This window comes from Otolemur garnettii, unplaced genomic scaffold (assembly GCF_000181295.1).
Source record: "Otolemur garnettii isolate 467f Iridium unplaced genomic scaffold, OtoGar3 scaffold00315, whole genome shotgun sequence".
NCBI lineage: Eukaryota > Metazoa > Chordata > Mammalia > Primates > Galagidae > Otolemur > Otolemur garnettii.
Window position 1 is genome coordinate 235,559 of NW_003852710.1, and position 21,840 is coordinate 257,398.

The following is a 21,840-nucleotide window of genomic DNA, read 5'->3' on the forward strand; positions in this document are numbered from 1 at the left end:
GAGGGGAGGACCCCCTCCCTTTCAAAGAGGACAGGGTCAAAGAGTGCAAGGAAGTAGGGGACCTAAGGTAAAAGACCCCTCCTTGCGAGGGGATCAGTGTACAACTGGCCAAGAGACAGGGCATTGGAAGAATAAGTGTCCCCAGAGGCAAGGAAGTGTGCAAAATCCTGGGAAAGAGGTCACAGAACCGGAAGAGCAGGGAGCCCTCTATAACTTAGTGGGAGAGGCCCTGCTAGACTGAGTAAGACTGGACTCAGCCACCCCCGGAAAGTCCATGGTCCGAGTAAGGATCGGGGGCAAGGACAATGACTTTCTAATTAATACTGGGGGTGAACACTTGGTGGTCACCCAGCCAGTAGCCCCTCTCTCAGACCACAGGATTGACATAGGAACAATAGAGCCACAAGCCTTTTGTCTCCTTCAGAAGTGTTCTGTAAGAGGCCACGAGGAAATATGCAGCTACAACTGCCCCAACCAGATCTGGTGTCTGCCTTGGAAGTGGAGGCTGTTTGTGACTCAGCCAGGGGAAGGACTGAGGCCCGAACTGGCCCAGCGGTGGCCACGGGTCTGGGCGAAAGATAACTCCCCAGAGCTGTGCTCAAGGTACAGACTGCCTATTGAAACATCTAGAGGTATGTGGCTATAAAGTTTCTAAGCGAAAGACTCAGATCTGCCAGCAGTGAGTACCTTATCTAGGATTTATTATCCAGCAGGGAGGGAGGAATCTAGGCAGGGAGAGGTGGCAAGTCATTAGTCACCTCCCCACCTCCACAAGCCGAAGGCAAGTTCGGGAATTCCTAGGTGCAGTCGTTTCTGTCGTCTTTGGATCCCCAACTTTGCCATCTTGGCTAGACCTCTGTATGAGGCAACTAAAGGAGAGGAAGGAAAGTCCTTAGAGTGGGGAAGAGAACAGGAACGTGCCCTCTCCCAGCTAAAGATGGGGCTAATGACTGCCCTTCACTGGGATTGCCAGGCCTAACCAAGCTCTTCACTCTGTATGTCTCAGAGAGAGATAAGATGGTTGTGGGTATGTTAACCCAGCTGGTTGGGTCCCGGCCTAGGCCTGTAGCCTAGCTCTCTAAGCAGTAAGATAGAGTGGCAAAAGGATGGCCACTCTGCTTACGGGCTGTAGCCACTACTGCTCTCCTCGTGCAAGAAGCCAATAAGCTGACTCTAGGGCAGGACCACAGAGTAAAAGTACCCCACTCTGTGGTCACTAAAGGACATTTTTGACCCAGCCATGCCCCTTCCAGTCAATGGAAGAGAGACTGAGCATGACTGTGTGGAATTCATAGATAATGTGTACTCTAGCAGACCTGACTTGCGTGACCAGCCTTGGACAGATGCAGACTGGGACTTGTATGTTGATGGAAGCAGTTATGTGACAGCGCAATCCCTGGCAAAAAGCTGTCAGTCAGTGATGTGCCACCTGCAGCCAGTTCAACGCCTGCCAAGAACCAATGGTACCCCCAGGAATCAAATCATATGGAGCAATGTCCTTCGAGGACTTTCAGGTAAACTTCACTGAAATGCCCAGATGTAGAGGGAACAAATACTTGCTGGTGATGGTGTGCACCTACTCTGGATGGGTAGAAGCATATCCTACCCTCATTGAGAAGGCACAAGAAGACACCTGGGTACTCTTGAGAGACATTATACCACAGTTTGGGCTCCCACTGAGAATTGGGTCAGACAACGGGCCGGCATTCATCTTTGAATTGATCCAGAAGATGACTAATATCCTGGCATCACCTGGAAACTCCACGCAGCCTACCGCCCACAAGGCTCGGGGAAGGTGGAATGCATGAATAGAGCTATCAAAGCAAGTTTAGGGAAAGCATGCCAGGAGACAAACTTACAGTGGGTAAGCATTCCCCAAGATTAAGTGTACTCCTACTAAGAGGACAGGATTCTCACCGTATAAGATCTTATATCATAGGCCACCACCTGGAGCTTGCCAAGATCCCCCTAAGAATTAGGAAATGTAAAATTAAAGAAGCAGTTGCAGGCACTGGGAAAGGTGGCAGAGACAGTGTCAGGAATGAGTGAATGAGAGGTGTCCTGTTAGTCTGTTTTCCCTTGTCTACCCTTTCTCTCCAGGAGCTGCGGTGTAGGTCAAGGATTGGAGCGTATCTCCCCAGAGGGCGAGGTGGAAAGGCCCTTACAACGTTATCCTGACCACACCTACAGCTGTGAGAGTAACCCAAATTCCTGCCCAGATCCATTACAGCAGGGTGAAGCCTGCCTTGGAACCGGGGGAGAACCTGCCCCTGCCTAAGAAGAGGCGGACCGAGCAGGACGGGAACAATGGTAGCTGATCCTGAGTTCCCATGGCATGGGCTCCACACCGCAAGGACTCCTGAATTAGCAAAAGTATTGCCCAGAGAAATTGGAGCATGGGTTAGGTTGCCACTCTGGTTTAAATTTAACAACAGGCTAGCCTTCTTAACAGAAGTAGTGCAAATAATAAGCTAAAGCTTTGAATAACTTATAGGCCTCAAAGCTTAGACAGGATAAAGTATATGAACAGGACCATAAGAGCAGAAACTGGTAAACTCTGCCAGAAAGCAAAGCTTACTTAAATACAGGCCTTGCCACTGGTATTGTTCGAAGAGGCCTTTGTCAATTCTCTGTAATTTAGCAAGAACTCCTAAAAGAACTGAAAAGACAAAAACCCTAGAAAGGGTAGCAAGGAAAGTCTCCACTGGGGTAATTAACCTTGTTCTGTTTAGTCTTTTGTGTCTGTACATCCCTTCTCTCTGGAGAATCAAGGGGACCAAGTCTAGGTCTAGAATTTGTCCCCCTGAAACCAAGGTAGAAAGGACTTTACACAATCATCCTGACCACATGCACAGCAGTGAAGGTGGAAGGAATCCTCACCTGGAGTCATCACAGTTGGCTGAATAGAACTTCACTGCCCCTTGAAAAGTAAAGGTAACTTTTAAGACAGTCAACATGCCTTGCTCCAGCCACACACTGGGAGCTGGCTTGTCAACGCAGGGCTGAAGCCTGAGGAAACTCCTCGAGGGACTTGTCTTAATTGGACTTTGAACTTTGAGAAAAGAGAGGGAAAATGTCACAGGGAAAAAGTAAAACATATATGTATATTAGCCTACCACCCCGGTACTATTAAGGCCTGAGTAGAAAACCCAAGAAAAGTCACAGTCCCTAAAACCTTATTGCTAAAAAGTCATTAATATCAGCACCTGCAGAAACAAGCTTATATTGAGACCCCAAATTAAAAATATATTGGAGTCTCAAAACGGGGGGAATGAGAGAGGATACTGGAGAGGGGCGAGGTCTGGGAAAACAGGTCTTCTTAGGGAGACCACCAGGATGCACCTGCAGGGCCCTCTCCTTGGTGACTCAGCTCTTGGGAATTTATAGGCTTAACCTCCTGGAACTTGGAAATTTCCAAGTTCTGTGAAATCCTGTAGTTCTCTAGGGGCTGGACTAGCATCTCCCACTTGATTCAAACTGGCCAATGAGAAGGGTACCTGTGGGGATGGAACTTTTTGACTGTCAATAAAAAGGGAAAGACCAAGCCAGTCAGGGAGCATGGCCATTTGGAAATCTTCTACGCCATAAGCTCCCAGCTGATGATAAAGCCCTTCCTCTTATAACTATGGTGTTGGGGTGCTCTTTCTCTCCATTGGGCCTCGTCTTCCTACAACAATATGGTTTTACGTGTCACTGCCTAACAGTGTCCTCATACAGCAGGTTCATTTGGTAAATACTGCAATATGAACTGCATCCTCAGTAACAAAGTTTTCTTCCATAGGGGCCTCTGCCTACTTTTCTCAGTCCCACCGAACTGGTTATTGTCACTGAACTGGTTCGTGCCTAACTTTACACAGCACGCTGACTTCCTTAACACTCTCAATAAAATTTTACTACTGATGGATTCACCAGGAAGTTCTTTTAGCAATCAGAGTTTAAGGGTTCACTCCTGATATTCTCCTATGACCCCAACAAGTGTCCATGCACAAAAAGCACAATAAAAATGTGTATAAGAAGAAAGAAAAAGTACAGGAGAACCTCCATAGTTGACTACCTGCCTACACTGACCACCACCTTAACTTAAACTAATTTTCAAAGACAGGATGTGTGCCACACATACTTATCAGTACAGTAGGCCTACTTCCTTATGTTGACCACCTCCACATATTGACCCAGTTCCTTATAGTCCCTTGGGTGGTCAACTTACAGAGGTTTTATTATATACGGTTCTTCCCTTGATCAGCAATAAATAATAGCTACCATTAAGGACTGTCCCCAGGGCCCAATTAACCTAAGATCACTGAGATTGAACAAAGTTTGACACCAGTCAGGTTTATTGGCTCAGGGTAATAAGGAATCTGCCTTGTGGTTCTGGCAAACATTAACCTAAGACTCACAACAACCCTGAAGGTTGCATTATTACCCTAATTTTACTCATCAGGAAATTAAAGCTCAGAAGCAGTATCCTTCCTCAAAGTCACATAGCTAGGAAACAATCGCCCGTGTAAATGTAAAACCTTTAATCCCACACCCCAGGCCAAGCCCACAACTTTTCATTTAGACATTTTAGGCTGATGTTTTACAAACATTCTGTAACTATAGGAAGAATTTTTTCTTCAAATAAAACAATACTAGAACCCAGATACAGGATGATATCTTCCTTCAGAACTGCCCTTAGCCACAAGGGCAAAGCAGTATGCGCTTCTGTTTGTTTTTAACACATTTAATTCAACTTAACCGAAGAGGTCATCTGCATCTGCACCTTCTCATTTTTTCTTGATGTTTATATGCTGACCAGATCCTTTGAAAAGTGGTGGGGCAAAACTGGACATTTTATCCAGACATCACTGACGTATCACTGCCCAGGGCTAGAGCACCAGCATACCTGGCTAAAGGAACAGCAAAAGAAATGGAGTTTGGGTATAAAAAAGCACTCAGTGGAAGGCATTCACAGTTTTCCTTTACACAAAAGTAGAATGAGATGATTTAATTACAAATACCCCTAAGAACAGATCAACTAATGTCTTAGAGGATTTGCTAGATTTTAGTTTAAAAAAATAATATGACTTGAATGAAAACATATGTGTAGTAAGTTAAAATGGCAAAAATGTAACTACTTCAGAGTGTCCAGGAGGCCTAAGATAACAGGACAAAGTCGGTCACTTGTTCAAATCTGTCCAGATCCACGTCGTATTTGGCCACGTACCAAAGACATGGGGCGAAGGCGCACACCTGCAAGGAAACTGCATGGCCATACTTGTATGGACCAAGTTGCTGGCCAGAGACTGGGTCTGGGCTGAAAGAGAAGCAATGCCTGGGAGCAAGCTCACTGCATGACAGCCACTCTGCTGGCTTCTGGATCACAGCCAAAGTGCTCCTGGTAGGCTAAAGAGAGCTCACCACAGGTGTGGCAGATGCTGTTGAATGGGGGATTCACCCCTCCAGCCCCCCTTTGCCTAGCTGCCTTCCAGCTAAAGGTGGCCTGTGATCCAGTCTGGCCGCTGAGATGTAAGCAGAAGCCAGGCAGCAGGACAGCCACAGCCAAGGTGTCTAGAGGTCCAGCTCTCAGGGTAAGACTACATCACAATGTACTAAGGAAGGAGGATAGGGAAGAAAGAGAACCTGGGTCCCTGGCGACCTCTGTGAGTGCCTTAGTGGGGGCCACCTGCTTCTAGGTATCTTGTCATCTGAATCCTATAAATCCATAATTATTTAAGTCACCATAATTGACTTTTTGTTACTTGTAGTCAAATACATACAACCCTAACTGAGATGACAGATTCTGGTGACTGAGATTTCTTCTCCTTTAAAGTATATGATTTATGGGGGGATGGGGAATGAAGTTTTCTCCTATAAGTCACTTCTCCCAATACACACTCAAAACTGCCTTACTAGAAAAACAACTACTACAGACTTTGTATAGTCCCAGAATAGATTACTGAAATTAACAAGAACTTTATGTCTTTAAAAGAGCATAAACACAAACATGCAAGGTAATAACACAAAAACCCTAAGGTAATAAATAACTATTTCAGTGGCACTCTACCTTAGAAATGTTGCTTGAATGACTCATGGAATGTCCCAAAGTCTTCTCATGCTACAAGAAAGCCAAACAGGCATTAGTATCAAGCTTTAATTAAAATATGCAAAGAATAAGTAATTGATCTTCATAACAATGCTACTGACAAATCATTACCTGAACTAGAATTTACTAATAAGCACAAGCTACTACATCCTACATTCTACACGTGTGCAGCCAGGTACTATATACTGGGGAACTGAGCAAAATGAATAAAACAAAAGGAACGTAACAAATTACTCAGAAAAAAATTAAAAGAATTTGGAATTAACTGTCAAAATAACATGGTGATAAGTGTCTTAAGACTCATCTCAACAAACTGCATGCTCAGTTGTGTGTGACACAGCCCATGTTAAGAGGAGCCACTTTAGGATAGGGAAGCAGAAGAGCTGACTCCTCTCAGGTTGGGTGGCTGTCACAGTTCTGATTCAACAGGGACATGGCACAGCTCACCTCTTCTTTCTCAAGCTAGTTTCTCTTCTAGAGCAAAGAACTCTGGGAATGAAGCTAGCCTCCTCCCACTCACGCACCTCCATATTCATTCGTAAAGTCTTGTATCAAATTCTTCTTCCTTAATGTTTCTCAATCTCAAATCTCATTTCCATTTTTACTGTCAATGCTACAGTTTAGACTTTCCTCATCTTTTACCTGGAATTCTTGAATAACTCCCAACCCGGTCTTTCTTCAAGTTGACCACCCTGATATATAATTGTTATGGGCTAAACTGTGTGACCCCTCACCCCCAGAAAAACTCATGGGTTGAGGTCCTAGCCCCCAGTACCTCAGAATGTGACTGTATTAGGAGATGAGATCTTCAAAGAGGTAATTAAGTTTAAATGAGTTCATTAGCGTGGACCCTAATATACCATAATCCTAATGACTGGTGTCCTTTTAAGAAGAGAAGATTAGGACACAGAAACCCACAGATGGAAGACAACGTGAACACAGAGGTGAAAGACAGCCACCTGCCTAAAAGCCAAAGAGAAACGAGCCCTGCTGGCACCTTGCTCTCTGACTTCCAGCCTACAGACAGAGAGAAAATAAATTTCTGTTGTTTAAGTCACCTGACGTGTGCTGGTTTGTTATGGCAGCCTTAGCAAACAAAAACAATACTCTTCCATGTTTTGAATTTTTTAAGTGAACATTCCAAACATAAATCTTATTTTTAAAAAATAATAAAATAACTTCTTCTGAATCCACTCATTCCTGCTCCAAACCCAAATGAGGAGAAAACAAAACAACAACAACAACAACAAAAACCTGTTACCAAAGGGAGAGAAGATTTTACTCGTATCTTTCAAATGATCTATCTTCAGTTCACATGCCATGCACTAGCCATGGGGGAGGCCTAAAGGTTAATTAGCAGGTAAAATCCCTCTGTCAATCAGAAGTACCAAAGAACTAGTGGATTGCTTCATAACTCCTTTGAAGAAGAGCTAATTCTAGCCCATCAAGCCTCTTAAGCTAGCTATCAAGAAAGTCTGAATTTTCCTCTTTCCCTCAACTCACCAAATTACAGACTGCTGTCATTTCTGCACACTTGGCTTGTGAATGCTCAATATCCCTAAAATGCTAATGAAGCAGCATTTCCAGCATGTCTCAAGTGGTCTGTCCACCACCCCTTCTTCACAGCAATGTGCTGATGCCATTTTTTGATTATTTTTTATTATATTCTTTCCTTATTTTATAAATCTAAATGAAAACTGATAAACACATTTCTTATGTGTAATACAATATAGGTACTGCTACTAAGTGTTTAGCCTCAATGCAGTGTTTCCTGTTCTTAAGCTAGTTAACTAGTTATGCAGGAAAAGAACAAAATTATAAAATATGCTCAAAGTGTCCGGGGTATGTCACCAAAAGCACGCTTCTGAAAAACCAATTTTAATTAGGAATTTCATTTGGTCATGATAGTCACTCATTTGTTCACTGGGAATGGAAACCCTCTGTCCATAAAACAAGTAACCTGTAACCATTTCTGTTTCATTCACAAGTCAAGAACATACTATGCATAAACACAGGACAATACTGTGATCCCAGCTCATAGGCTAATTTACTAGTGCCTTACTACTGCATTTTAGTTTAGTCTACTAAATTAAAACAAGGATATCACAAGCCTTGGATTATCTGTACAGAAACTGATTATAACCACTATCACATTACCTGCTACTTCACAAGGAATGGCTAGTTTGATACCATCTGGAAATCTATAGAGAAGTCTTCAGGTACTAAGAAAAGCAATATATCATATCCTAAGGCCTTTTTGAGATTTATTATTCCACAGAAAATGGACATTGAGATGAGGAGGGATGTGGCTGTTAAGCTATCTAAAATCCTAAATCCAGCTGAGAGTTAACAGTTGTTCTTTATGCTTACAAACTTCAGAAACAATTTTTTAAATTTTTATTTCAAAATATTAAGGGAGTAAAAGTGTTTCTGTTATATGGATATAACAGAATCCAAGTTGTAATATTTGAGTAAGGGCTTCAGATGTGCCCAGGACCTGAATACTGTTCATTGCACCTACTTGGAAGAAATCTGATAATGTAAGCTTTTATTTTGTCTTTCTTATAGGAACAAGTAATATTTTACACTGGTAAATCAAATAATCAATCCCAGAAGATACAGATATTTTAAAGCCTGAAATCTGCCCACATTTAGGGCTGCTCCTGTATAGCTGGGACTATAGGCATGCCTGGCTTATGACTCATTTTATAAAAAATCAAATCATGGCCAGGCACCGTGGCTCATGCCTGTAATCCTAGCCCTCTAAGAAGCTAAGGTGAATGCACTGCCTGAGCTCAGGAGTTTGAGACCAGCCTGAACAAGAGCAAGACACTGTCTCTACTTAAATTAGAAAAACTAGCTAGGAATTGTCATAAGCAGGCACCTATAATTCCAGCTACTTGGGAGGCTGAGGCAAGAGGATCACTGGAGCCCAAGAGTTTGAGGCTGCTGTGAACTATGATGCCATGGCACCTACTGATTGTGACAAAATAAGACTCTGTCTCATAAATAAAATAAAATAAAGCAAATCATGAGTATTTTAAAAGTAAATTTCTGTGTAAAAGATGGCAATGAACTCACAATTGAGTTAATACAAATCAATCAATGAAGAAACAGATTGATATACAGAGTGGGAAAAACTAAGTCTGAGGGTACAAGAAAGCAAAGTTTTGTTAATATAAGTTACCAAATCACAAAGATAAAGAGAAGTTCAGTTGAAGAATAAGTGGCATTTCACAATTTAATCAGTCCTATCAATGATGTTTTACAATTCCATGTGTGGCTACAATAGAATGTTCCTTGGGGTAAGAACTGACAGGCAGAACCTACACAGACCAAACACGCCCTGTGAGCAAAAAAGGAGCAGCCAAGAATTATTAAAAAGACAATGAAGTGAGAAGCTTAAGCAAGTTTCTGGGATTCTATATAAAAGACTCAAACAATAGAAATTCATGTGGGCATTTCCCTGAAACTCTGATCAGGACCAATCATTAAAAAAAGAGAAAACAAACAAGTCTATGGGAGGCTCAGTGTCCATAGCTCTGTGGTTAGGGCATGGGCCACCTACACCAAGGTTGGTGGGTTTGAACCTGGCCTGGGCCCGCTAAACAAACAACAACAAAAAACAGCCGGGCATTGTGGCAGGCACCTGTACTCCCAGCTACCAGGGAGGCTGAGGCAAGAGAATTACTTCAGTCTAAGAGTTTGAGGTTGCTGTGAGCTATGACGCCAAAGCTCTCTACAGGAGGATGACATAGTAAGACTGTCTCAATTAAAAAAAAAAAAATCTATGGGCAAGAAACACTAACTTTCTATTCAGCATCCATCCTTCTTGACCCCTACAAACAGAATCCTGAATAGCAACAGCCCCAGCTAAAAGTTCTTCTCACTTTCCCACATCCCTTTGCAATTAAGAATAAATATGTAAAAAAGGTCTTTCTAAAGAAACTAACTAGAGGTTAAAAACATTTTGCTTTCCTGATTTAGCCACTGCCCATTTTTCTAAGACTCCCCCTCCCCCTCATCCAGCCTGAAAAATAGGTGTAATAACCAAGAAGTACAGCAGTTAACCTGGGGATCATGAAGAGGAAAGATATATACCAAGAATCTAAAATGTTTTGGTCTCAGGACGCCTTTTCACTATAAAAATTACTAAGGACCCCAAAATATCTATTATGAAATAGATATATCTTACTTCATTTAGCATTAGCAATAATAAACCCAATTAATATAAATAACATTTCTATGAAAGATAACTGCTTTTCCAAAACATAAAAATAAGTGAGCAGAGGGGTACTGCTTGGCATTTTTGTAAATCTTATCATCTAATTAATAGAAAACAGCTGGATTCTTCTATCTGCCTATGTACCCCATCTCTTCTGTTATGTTGCTTTTGCGGTTCCCACTTGGACCTCTAGTGTTGATGGGAAGAAGGCTTCTCCATCCCTCCCTTATCTGACTAACAGTAGAAACTTCTGGCAAATTAAGGCTGCCATAAATTCCCTCTTCAAAGATTTGCTCCCAGGTAGTAGACCCAGAGTAACCCTATCCCAATCCCCCCTCTCCAGGAAAGTTTTAGGCCAAGAAGGAAGAAAGACCACTTCCATCTGCATAGACAAACATTATCACAAGCTTGCTTGCTTTCCTCTCTCTCTCTCTCTCTCTCTTTTTTTTCTTCGTTTTCTTTCTGGCAAGGAGAACCCAAATACCAGTGTTTGTTGTACAGCCCAGAAAGTCAAGTTGGCCAGGGCTGGCACTGTGCCCAGAGATAATCCCCACTTGGCAGCACCATCCTGTGATAGCACACAACTTACCCCCTGAGAAACAGCTCTAAACCCTATTTTCCAAGAACTGGCCCTCTGCAGCACCAGGGAAAGTGCTTCCTTCAGCTCTTTGGTCAATTTATTTAAAAATGTGTCTCCCTCCACCTTTTTTCCCTGCTTTTGATTCTTGGCCAATTATTCCTGCTCAGCAATCTCTGTAATAAGGAAAAACTGGTAAACTAAACCTGTTACAATAAGGAAATCATACAACAAACCACAGGTCCGTGTCAACTGTAATCACTTTTACCTATTACTTTTCCTTATTACAGAGGCAGCACCCAGTCACTATAGAAAAAGCAGAACAGGGAGATAAACAAACCTCCTTCAGATAAGCACTGGTGGCCCCCTGGGGAACAGCCCTCTAGAATAGAAAGTGAAAGCAAATGTATAGGGAAATTCAGCCATTAGACTAAATCTCTAGGAAGGCCTTTGGAAAGGACTGCAAAACTGCTTTGTGGCCTAGCTAGATGACAAATGTCCCCAACTCCCTGACAGCTTCAGAGCAAAAGCTGCCTAAGCCAAATGGGCCAAGTACTAAGAACTGACCTGCAGTCCTGGAGGAAAAGAAGCCCAGGTCCGAGGTCCCACCACAGAAGGGCTTTCCTCTCCTCCCTGCTGTGCCCCACCTAAGAAGACATTCAAGGTAGTGACACAGCCAAGGTCCACCTTGTCACTTGGAGATGCCCTGCCACTTGCCCACCAGCCATTAGTAGTAGAGTGTTCTAGCCAATGGCAGAAGCACCATGGCCATTCTCCTAAGAGCCATATCTTCCCACTAGAAGTCCAGAAAGCTCTGGCAGAGTCTGTTTCTGTCTAGGTTCACCTGACTGGCATTCACAAGGTCCACTTGCCCAAGCACTGGCATACCAGGTATACCACTCACTGGCCTGAATCAGATACTAGGAAGAAATGAACACAAGGACCAAAGCCCCAAGGGCACCTCACAGCTACTCTGTGCAGCACCTGGATCTACAGCCACAGGTACACTTGAGGCTTTTCTGTCTCCTTTCTAGAACTTGTCAAGATTTGAATTCATCTTATTTGTAGGTTCTCAATATAAGTTACTAGAAAGTGGCTATGACAGCCCTTCCTCCAGGAATCCTTCCCCAGTGCCCTAATGGCTGCTAAGTTGGGCTTAGGCCCTACATATTCCCTTCCCCCACCAGCTAGGGACATCTCTCCAGGTTATCACTGCCCAACACCTAAGGCCCTGAAAGCACGGGCCATGTCTGTTTGGCCTCCCACTGTTACCCCTGGAATGCAGCAGAGTCCCTGGCCCAGAGCTGGGATCCAACAAACTGAGTGAACAGATACATCAGAAAATGAAGAAAGAAATGGAGACTAGGAAGATCTCAGTGCAAATCCACCATCCACTACTCTTGAGATGTCTCGTGTCCCCATCTGAAATCCATGGAACAAAAGTGCCTATTTAAGCAGCTACTGGAAAGATTAAGCAAGAGGAGGTATGCAAACTGTCAAGTTCATAGCAAGAACTCCTGCTGTGTTAAATGCAGGCTTTCCCCTTCACCCAACAGTCCTTCAGAGGGAGAGCTCAAGGCTGACTCTTGCTGCTCCCAATAGAAAATTCCTCCCTTGCTTCAACTTCAAGTGTGGCAATGGGTGAGCCAGCCCCTGGAGTGCCATTGAGTCTGGTTCAAAGGCACATGGGGGTGGGAGTCTAGGGGAGGGAGATGGCAACATCTCCACCAGGGCTGAACCTCTCCTGCACCTGGTCCCTATACAAGATGTTCCTTTGGGCTTTGGCCAATGACCCACAGAGCTCTCCTGATAGAGACTATCCTGACCTTACTTTACAGATGCAGGCACTTTCCTTCAGGGGGTCACAAAGGTTGTACCCAGGTTGCTCTGTAGAATTACTAATCAAAGGAGCCCAGTATGAGGCAGGATGGAACTCGCACACACATCTTCATCTTCCATTGTCCTTTGACAGCTACATAGAAAGGAATGGGTCCAGGGTAGTACACGCTTTTGCTGAAGGGCTCCCATATGCCACCTCTTAAGCCTACTGAGGCATTGCTCTCTGGCTTTCTGCTGGTTCAAGTGCCAACGGCAGCTGCATATTTTCCCAGAAGGCTCCAATCAATGGGACCCAAGATCTGGGGCTCCTCTTTAAGGATTCTCACTCATACCCAGGAAAACCAGCAACAGGGCAAGGCACCACCCAGCCACAAACCATTCATTTTGCCCCACTCCCACCCCAACACACAAGCACTCTCACAAAAGGGAGGTCAGGGAAGAGACAAATAACTTCACCAAGAGCCCATCTAGCTGCTAGAGCCATCAATGCATCTAGAAACCTCTATATACTGCTATCCTCTCAAATTGGATGAAGTCAGCATTTTAAAGAGTATTCCCTAAGACACAAGCAGTCTCCCAATGGTCAGAAGAGCAAACAAGACCAAGAAATGTATCCATGGGCAGGGTCAGCAAAGTCACAAGAGTTCTGGAAGGTCACACTTGGCAGGATCCTTTGAGACCATGAAGTCCCCTCCCCTCACTGGGCAGAAGGGAAATGCACCCAGAGAGAGGAAGAAACTGTCCAATGGTCACACAACGGGCTAGTGGGGGAGCAAAGCTTAGAGGTCACATCTCTTATCCCCCCTGCCGCTGTTTCAGGTGGTTTCCAACCTACCTGGGACCTAAATTATCCCCATCTTAAGTGTGTGTAAGGAAAGAGGAATCCAACTTGAATAACCAAGATCCCAAACAGAACTTTGGAAGCAAAGCTCCCTCCCCTAGGCTCCCACCCCCATGGACCTCAGAAATACTACCTCCCTCCCATTCTAACAGCCTGGGGAAGTGAAGAAGGTATCTGAGGTTCTAAGAACATGAGAGGGATCAGAGGTAACTAGCAAAATACGATTCTTTCCCACCATGACAAGTGGCAAAGCTGTGAGTGTGAAACCTGTGGAGAATCTGAGTCCCGGAAAGGGATTCCCAAGGTGGCACAAAAAAGGCAGGCTGGGACATGTGACTGCCTCAGAAGGGCTCCAACAAGGACAGTAGGAAGGTAACACTTGGCTGCCATGGACCACTCGCTTGGCCTGTCCAGAGTCCCCTCCCTGCAGGTGCAGACCACTGGGGAAACTGGATCAGGGTCAACTTTGGTCGATTGCCTCATTGACATATCACAACCTTTCTTATCTCCTATTTGTTCTCCTAGAAATCTGTTTGCCTTTCCTAAAAAAACCACATTTGTTCTTACCATAAAAGCTTTTTCTCTCTCCTCCTTTTCCCCATAAGTCGCTAACCATTCAGCAAACTACTTCTCTGTGACTTCCTGTTATGTGTAGGAATAAACTTTTTTTCTTTTGTTTATCTGTCTTTTGCTAGTTTGATTAACAAGCCACAGTCACAAACCTAGGAGAGCAGAGGAAAGGTTTTTCTTCCCCAACACACTGATTGAAATAAATGAAGAAAATCTGGCTTTATATAGTTATGTAGTTTAAAAGTGTGTATTTTAATAGCTATTTGAAAGAACTGTGGATATTATTCTCTATACTACACAAAAACTCAGCAAGTGAATAGTTACACTTTCACTTAGTCCACAATAGTGGACTCCAATGATATCAATGTGCTTTTAGTACTTTGTTACACTCAGAATCAATTGGCTCATCTTATATATGTCAATTAAATGTCAGAAATTTTCTTATGCATTATCAAAAACTTCTCAATATAGCTATCAATCTCATCAGAAAAGTCTTAAATTAATGAAAAGTTGAATAGCCAGGCATTGAGGCGGGCACCTGTGGTCCCAACTACTTGGGAGGCTGAGGCAAGAGAATTGCCTAAGCCCAGGAGTTGGAGGTTGCTGTGACCTGTGTGACGCCGTGGTACTCTACCAAGGGTGATAAAAGAGAAAAGTCACCAAGCTCAAAGTAACTGCTAAAAGATTCTAAAATTCTAAATTTGCTTATGAAACCACTCCTGCGAACTGATAGAGTGCAAGGTGACAGCCAGAATAAGGGCCCCAAGGGCCCCCAAACTCTACAAACTTAGCTAAAATAATGATAATAATCAGCCACTGTCCCCTCATTTGCTTGGTAGTAATCTCTGTTCCCTCTGTTTGCTTCTTTACCCTGGAGTCACACAGGGTTGTAGTTATAAAGATTCTTAACTTTCTCTGTATAATATCAACTGTTTGGAACCTGGAGAGAGTTTTTGAGGTATCTGTCAGGTGCTGCATTCCAGTAATGGATGCACCCAGACCAAGGAACTGACTCAGCTGATCTGGGGCCTCTCACCTAAGGAACTGCATTCCAATGGATAGGATGACCCACCTAGACAGTAGCCCACACCAAATGACTCCTGGTTCCTCCCCCTAATCAGCCAAGTAGCAGACCCTAACTGCCTAATCTTCTGCCCACCAAATGGTCTTTTAAAACCCTGTCTCCCCAGTTCTCAGGGAAGAGAAATTTTCCCATCTCTCTGTTCAGTGCTGTGCAGAATAAACACTTTCTCTGCTATAAACTCTGCTGTCTCTGGATAGTGGCTTTCTCTTGGGCAGCAGCAGGCTGATAAACCTAGCTGGGCAGCAACAAATTGGGAGTTTGTCTGGGATCACCTTCCTGGGTGCCTGCCAGCAGCTTGATGGCCCTTTACTGGCAGAGCAGATGCACAGATAGTACCCTAGCAGCCTCTCAGTTCACCTGGATTGAGGGCCATTTCTAGGCCATCTCCATTTCTACTGGTAGTGAGGCAAGAAAGTAAAAGCAGAACTGAAAGAATCTGTCCTAGCTGCCCAGTGTAGGCCTCAGCCAAGCCACAGGCATTTCTGTTGTCTGTATGTTTCTTCTTTGACATATGTGGGGCCTAGATTGTAATCTAGTAACTTCCCTGGACTTCCATTGCCTTTGAGGGCAGGTGATCTGACCAGTCTCAAGGACGTGGGCGAATCTGACCTTCCCCCTTGAGCCTGGGACCTTAAGGATGATGTCATGTCTCTCTGTTTTCTGACCCTCACATGCACTCCGGCCCTGAAAAGTGGATGAAAGAGAGGCAAGAGATTGAGTCGGGGGGCTCAGTTTTGGAGACACACTGATGTTCCAAGTTACCCCCCAGCTGGAATAAACCCACTTCCTCTAATCAACTGGTGCCTGGAGTCTCCTGTGTCGGTTTCCTGCTACAGTAGGATGCTGTTGACCCATGGTGCTTGGACCTGTTTACAGTAGAGAAATGATTTCTAGAACTGCAAGAGGTCTTTGTTACCATCTTTTCCTCCTGATTGATTAGTGAGTCTCAGTTGGGTTTTCATATTTCACAGGAAGGGGCTTGGGGGAATTTCTACCCATTACATGGAGAATGGGGGAGAGTGAGTTTTAACTCGCCTCTTGGAGGTCTTGTGGCTCCTTTGTAGGTCTTGGTTGGCTTTTTCCTACACATTACAGGAAGTCTTGGTTAGACTTACCTTGAAAGACCTTTTTGTTCAGATCTGTGTGTGTGCACGTGACTATGTGTGTGATTCATGCTACTTAGATCACAGCTCCCTTTTTCATGTCCCTACACCTTCCCTTCACAGGACAGTAGGGGGTTCCTATGCTGGGGTCACAGGACTCTGTATAACAACATTGGAAGCATGCAGTCTGAGATTTTGCTGAGATTCACTATGGGAAGGTTATCTCCTGCACTACTCAGAGGAGAGAAGCACCTTGATTCATCTTGTGAGGCTGTGTTTGTGTCTATGTGCTATTTCTTAAACTTATTTGTATTCATGAAAAGATCTGAACTAAAAACAACATGTAACAACTTCATGCCTAGCCTTAAAAATTCTCTTGATAAAACTGAAGAACCAATACGGTCTAGAACAAAGATAAAAATCTTTTGAACACTACTGTGATAGGAATAATGGCAGAGGACTGGTTGCCTCCTAGCCTAGTGATTAAAGTTCTGTGCTTCTATCTAACCTCACAGGTTTGATTCACAGGCGGAATGAGCTCATTCTGGTGTGGCACGTATGTCACTTGTGCAGTTTTGCTGGTTCTCTTTCTTTTAGTGCATAGTTTTTGATTTCTTGTACTTTTGGACTTTTAGGTATTTTAAATGTTCAGCTAAGAAACTGAGACCCTAGCAAAAAAAGGTAGATATAAATGTGTGACATATTCAGGTTTTTTTTTTTTTTTTTTTTTCTGAGACAGAGTCAGAAAGGCTCAGTTGCCCTTGGTACAGCGCCATGGGGTCATAGTTCACAGCAACCTCCAACTCCTGGGCTTACGTGATTCTCTTGTCTCAGCCTTCCAAGTAGCTGGAACTATAGGTGCCTGAGACAACACCTGGCTAATTTGTTTTTTTAGAGATGGGGTATCTCTGACATATTCAGTTTCTGGCTAGTGAAAGTCTCCTTTCTTTGAGCCATTTTTGCGATTTTCTGGAAACTATTTTCTACCTATTTAGAAACACCTCTTGCTTCCTTGATTAAGCTAAGTTGCAACCTCTGTTAAGGCTTATTGGTTTCATTCAGGAAGGTACTTTGGTTAAAATGTTTGAAAGCAATAATGTCTTAGCCAAACTGTTGAAGGCAAATGCTGAACTATACTGTTTGTGAGTCTTCTTTAACCACATGGCAATGCTGGAGTCTCTCTGAACTTGTTCAGGTTCAGCTGCCTAATTCACAGACTGCTCTTTGCTCAATTAAAGTCTGTTAAATTTGTCAGAAGTGGGTTCCAGAACAGAGCTCCCAGAGACCCACAAAACACCGGATGGAGAAACAAGGTATCTGCCAGGTTGTGCCCATTACTGGGGCTCGTGTCATCTCTCAGATTCTGAGGGACCACAGATTTGTATTTAAATTCCCCGAGTTTGCCTGGGCAAATTTCTGATCATAGCTGGTTTCAAAGTTGCAAGAAAAACTTTACTGACTTTGGAATCAGATTATACTTAGGTCTGGGATCAGACTGGATCTAATTACTAACCAGCTTAGCAGTCCTCCTGCCTTAGCCTCCCAAAGTACTGCGATTACAGGCATGAGCCACTGGTCCTGGCCTGCAAGCGGATATCTTCAAATGCTTCTATGAAAGAAATTTATATCTAAAAAGGAAATTTTGGCTTATAAGAGTGTCTGAGAAGAAGGACTGAGTCACTAGAAACTCTCACTATTGTTCTAAATCTATATGACAAGTCTTACCTTTGTTTAGAGTACTTTCCCTGGCCATCTCATCTTAACTAGAGCTTTATATACAACTTTTCCCCATTCGGTATGATGGTACATTATTGGACCTCAAGTCTTCACTCTGAACTTTCAAAATACAAATTTTCTAGCTAACAACTGCTTACGGCCATATTGAAAGATTAATAGTCTGAATAAAACAGGGATATATTTAAAGGCTGCATATAAAACTCTGCTTCCATCTGTATGGCTGTGTGTCTGTAGATGTCACATGTATATGATTATTTTGCCACCAAAATACAAAAAGAACTCTAATTAATTGGCTTTTTAAAAAGTAAGCACTTAAATATTTTATCAGGAAAACAGTAAAAAACTTGGATGGCTTTTTGTTAACATGACTTTGATAATCTTTGATAAATCAAACCAGTTTTAAAACTATTATACAGTTCAGATCTTTAAAGGTCATAAAACTGCCGCTTCTGTAATAAGTATTTTTTTTATTTTGCTAAATTTGACTGTGACTTGTGTTCTTATGTTATGAGCCTCTGAATTCTGGGGTCTAGCTAGGTGGCCATGGTGAGACTTGCAGACATATTCTCAGTGCTACACCAATAGCTAGGAGACACAATTTAGCCGACATGGCCCCTTCTTCCCTGCCCCAGCTTTGCCCCCCAGCTATCCTGAAAGGAATCTGATTCTCCAGTCATCCTATTTTCTGTCTTGAACTCTGCATCTGGTAAATAAATTAAAAACACAGATGGGCCCTGTTCTTCAAAGCCATTTTTGATGACATGTGGCCATGTGATACCTAGGTGAACCAGGAAAGACATTAGAGGATATACCTATGTTGTGGTTTCAAAACTCTTTTCAGTAATTTAAAATCTTAAGTCTTAAAAACTTAAAATGTTAAGTTAAAAAGATAATCATAGTATGTTTGAGTCATTTGTAAGATAAAACACTATATCATTAATTGTTAAACAGAAGTTTAAGTTTGTATACCTTGACATCTTGTTTTATATGATATAAAAAACTAAATATATTTAAATATGCTAATAAAATTAGAGATTGATGAAGATGAAATATCTGGGAATTTACAATAAAGGATGTGAAGGATCTCTATAAAGAGAACTAAGAAACTCTGAGAAAAGAAATAGCTGAAGATGTTAACAAATGAAAAAACATACCATGCTCATGGCTAGGAAGAATCAACATTGTTAAAATGTCCATACTACCCAAAGCAATCTACAGATTTAACATAATCCCTATTAAAGCACCATTGCCATACTTTAAAGAACTTGAAAAAATAGTACTTCGTTTTATATAGAATCAGAAAAAACCTCGAATAGCAAATACATTACTCAGAAATAAGAACAAATCAGGACACAGCACATTACCAGACTTCAGGCTATACTATAAATCAATAGTGATCAAAACAGCATGGTACTGGCACAAAAACAGACTGGTAGATTTATGGAAAAGGATAGAAAACCAAGAAGTGAACCCAGCTACTTATTGTCATTTGATTTTCAACAAGCCTATCAAAAATATTCAGTAGGGGAAAAGACTCCCTACTTAATAAATGGTGCTGGGTAAACTGATTGGCAACCCGTAGAAGACTGAAACTGGACCCCCACCTTTCACCATTAACAAAAATTGATTCTCACTGGATAAAAGATTTAAACTTAAGACATGAAACTATAAAAATACTAGAAGAGAGTGCAGGGAAAACATATGAAGAAATTGGCCTAGGAGAATATTTTATGAGGAGGACCTCCCCGTCCCGGGCAATTGAAGCAACACCAAAAATACATTACTGGGATCTGATCAAACGAAAAAGCTTTTGCACAGTCAAGAGCACAGTAAGTAAAGAAAACAGATAACCTTCAGAATGAGAGAAGATTTTTGCAGGTTCTGCTTCCAACATAGGTCTGATAACTAGAACCTACAGAGAACTCAAACCAATAAATAAGAAAAGAATAAATAACCCCATTTCTATGTGGGGAAGAGACTTGAACAGAAACTTCTCCGATGAAGACAGGTGCCTGGCCTACAAACACATGAAAAAATGCTCATCATCCTTAATCACCAGAGAAATGCAAATCAAAACCACTTTGAGATATCATCTAACTCCAGTAAGATTAGCCCACATCACAAACTCCCAAAACTACAGATGTTGGCGTGGATGCGGAGAGAAGGGAACACTTTTACACTGTTGGTGGGAATGCAAGCTAATACACCTTTTTGGAAAGAAACTTGGAGAACACTCAAGAAAGTAAAATTAGATGTACCATTCAATCCACAATTCCTCTACTAAGTATATACCTAGATGATCAAAAATTATTTTACAACAAAGGCGCTTGCAACAGAATGTTTATTACAGCCCAATTCACAATTGCTAAGACACAGAAACAGCCCAAGTGCCCATCGACCCATGAATGAAGTAACAAATTGTGGTATATGTACACCACAGAATACTATGCAGCCATATAAAAAGACAAGACTTCATATCTTTTATGTTTACCTGGATGGAGCTGGAACATTCTTCTTAGTAAAGTATCTCAAGAATGGGGGAAAAAGTATCCCATGTATTCAATACTACCATGAAATCAATATATAACCACCTACACACTTATAAGAATAGCAAAACATAATTATAGTCCAGAAAGTAGAAGGAAAGAGGAGAGAGGGGAGGTGGATATGGGAGGAGGGAGGGTATTTGGGGGACCTCACCTGATATGCATGATGCAATGGTACATTTCAAAACTACTAAGAAATGAGTATAATTGTGATGGATGTGTTACTTAGTTCAATGTAAGCATTTCACACTGTGTATCGAAACAGTACCCTGAATCCCATAAATGCATCAATGTACAAAGTTATGATTTAATAAAAAATAATTCAGAAAAAAATTAGAGATTGATAATAGTTCAAAGTTACTTTAACTCCTTAGGTTTTTCTAAGAGTTGACATCATTATTATTATTTATAATGTAACTACTAGAGTAATTTAAACTACTAGGTAAAAGAGAAACAACTCTGGTAACCAAATAAGAAAGGTTATAAGATATAGAAATTTTAATACTTTTATTGAAAAAGACAATCTTATCTAATTTGTGAGTTTTTAAATTGCTTTAAATCAAACAAATAAATGATGATTAAAACTATGGATATAAAAGTTAAGAGCTAAGGTTTTAAAAGGTTTGTAAAAATCTTAACTTACAGTAAAAATGATTAAAATTAGGTGGATTGTTTATAAGATTTTATTAAAATTTGCTTTACCATTAACACACTAATGCAACAAAGTAATCTGGTCTTCTCTTTTTGAATAAGATTTACAGAAATAACAAAAGATTTCTGTGAACATTTGACTTGTGTAATATTTTAGTTTCTCTATATCAAGTCTTATGACTGACTGAGAAACCCTCTCTATCAAAGGGTAAGATTTTTGCTTTTAAAAGTCCTTTAATTGTGAGTTGGCTATGTGAGTGACTACGATAATTTTATAGTAAACTGATCCGGCTTTAAGAAAGTGTTTTATGACAGACAATTCATGACTTTTTCCTCCTTTAAAGGCTTCGTTAAAATATACAGTTACTAAAAATAAGAATTATAGTCAAAACTTGTGATTCTATATAAAGTGTACTAAAGAATAAGATATGTATTTAATAAGAAAAATTATGGAAGAAGTGTGAAATGTGTTCTTTTTAGAAACATATTTCCAATTTTGTCTAATTCAGAAATTATTTAAGGGTTGATTCAAAATACAAGTTTGGGAACAGAGTGCCAACAAGATGGAAAGTGGCTAGAGAG

General features: G+C 41.8%; 1 protein-coding gene across 4 annotated transcripts in view; it reads right to left on the reverse strand.

The window, feature by feature from the left end:
• The window catches only part of MARCH8 (membrane associated ring-CH-type finger 8), a 158,969-nt gene that overhangs the window by 26,201 nt on the left and 110,928 nt on the right, over positions 1–21,840 (reverse strand). For all 4 annotated transcript variants that reach the window (XM_023509026.1, XM_023509028.1, XM_023509027.1 and 1 more), the window contains exon 3: positions 6,047–6,097. In XM_023509026.1, the coding sequence (XP_023364794.1) occupies positions 6,047–6,097 (51 nt within the window). The remainder of the gene's footprint in view (positions 1–6,046; positions 6,098–21,840) is intronic.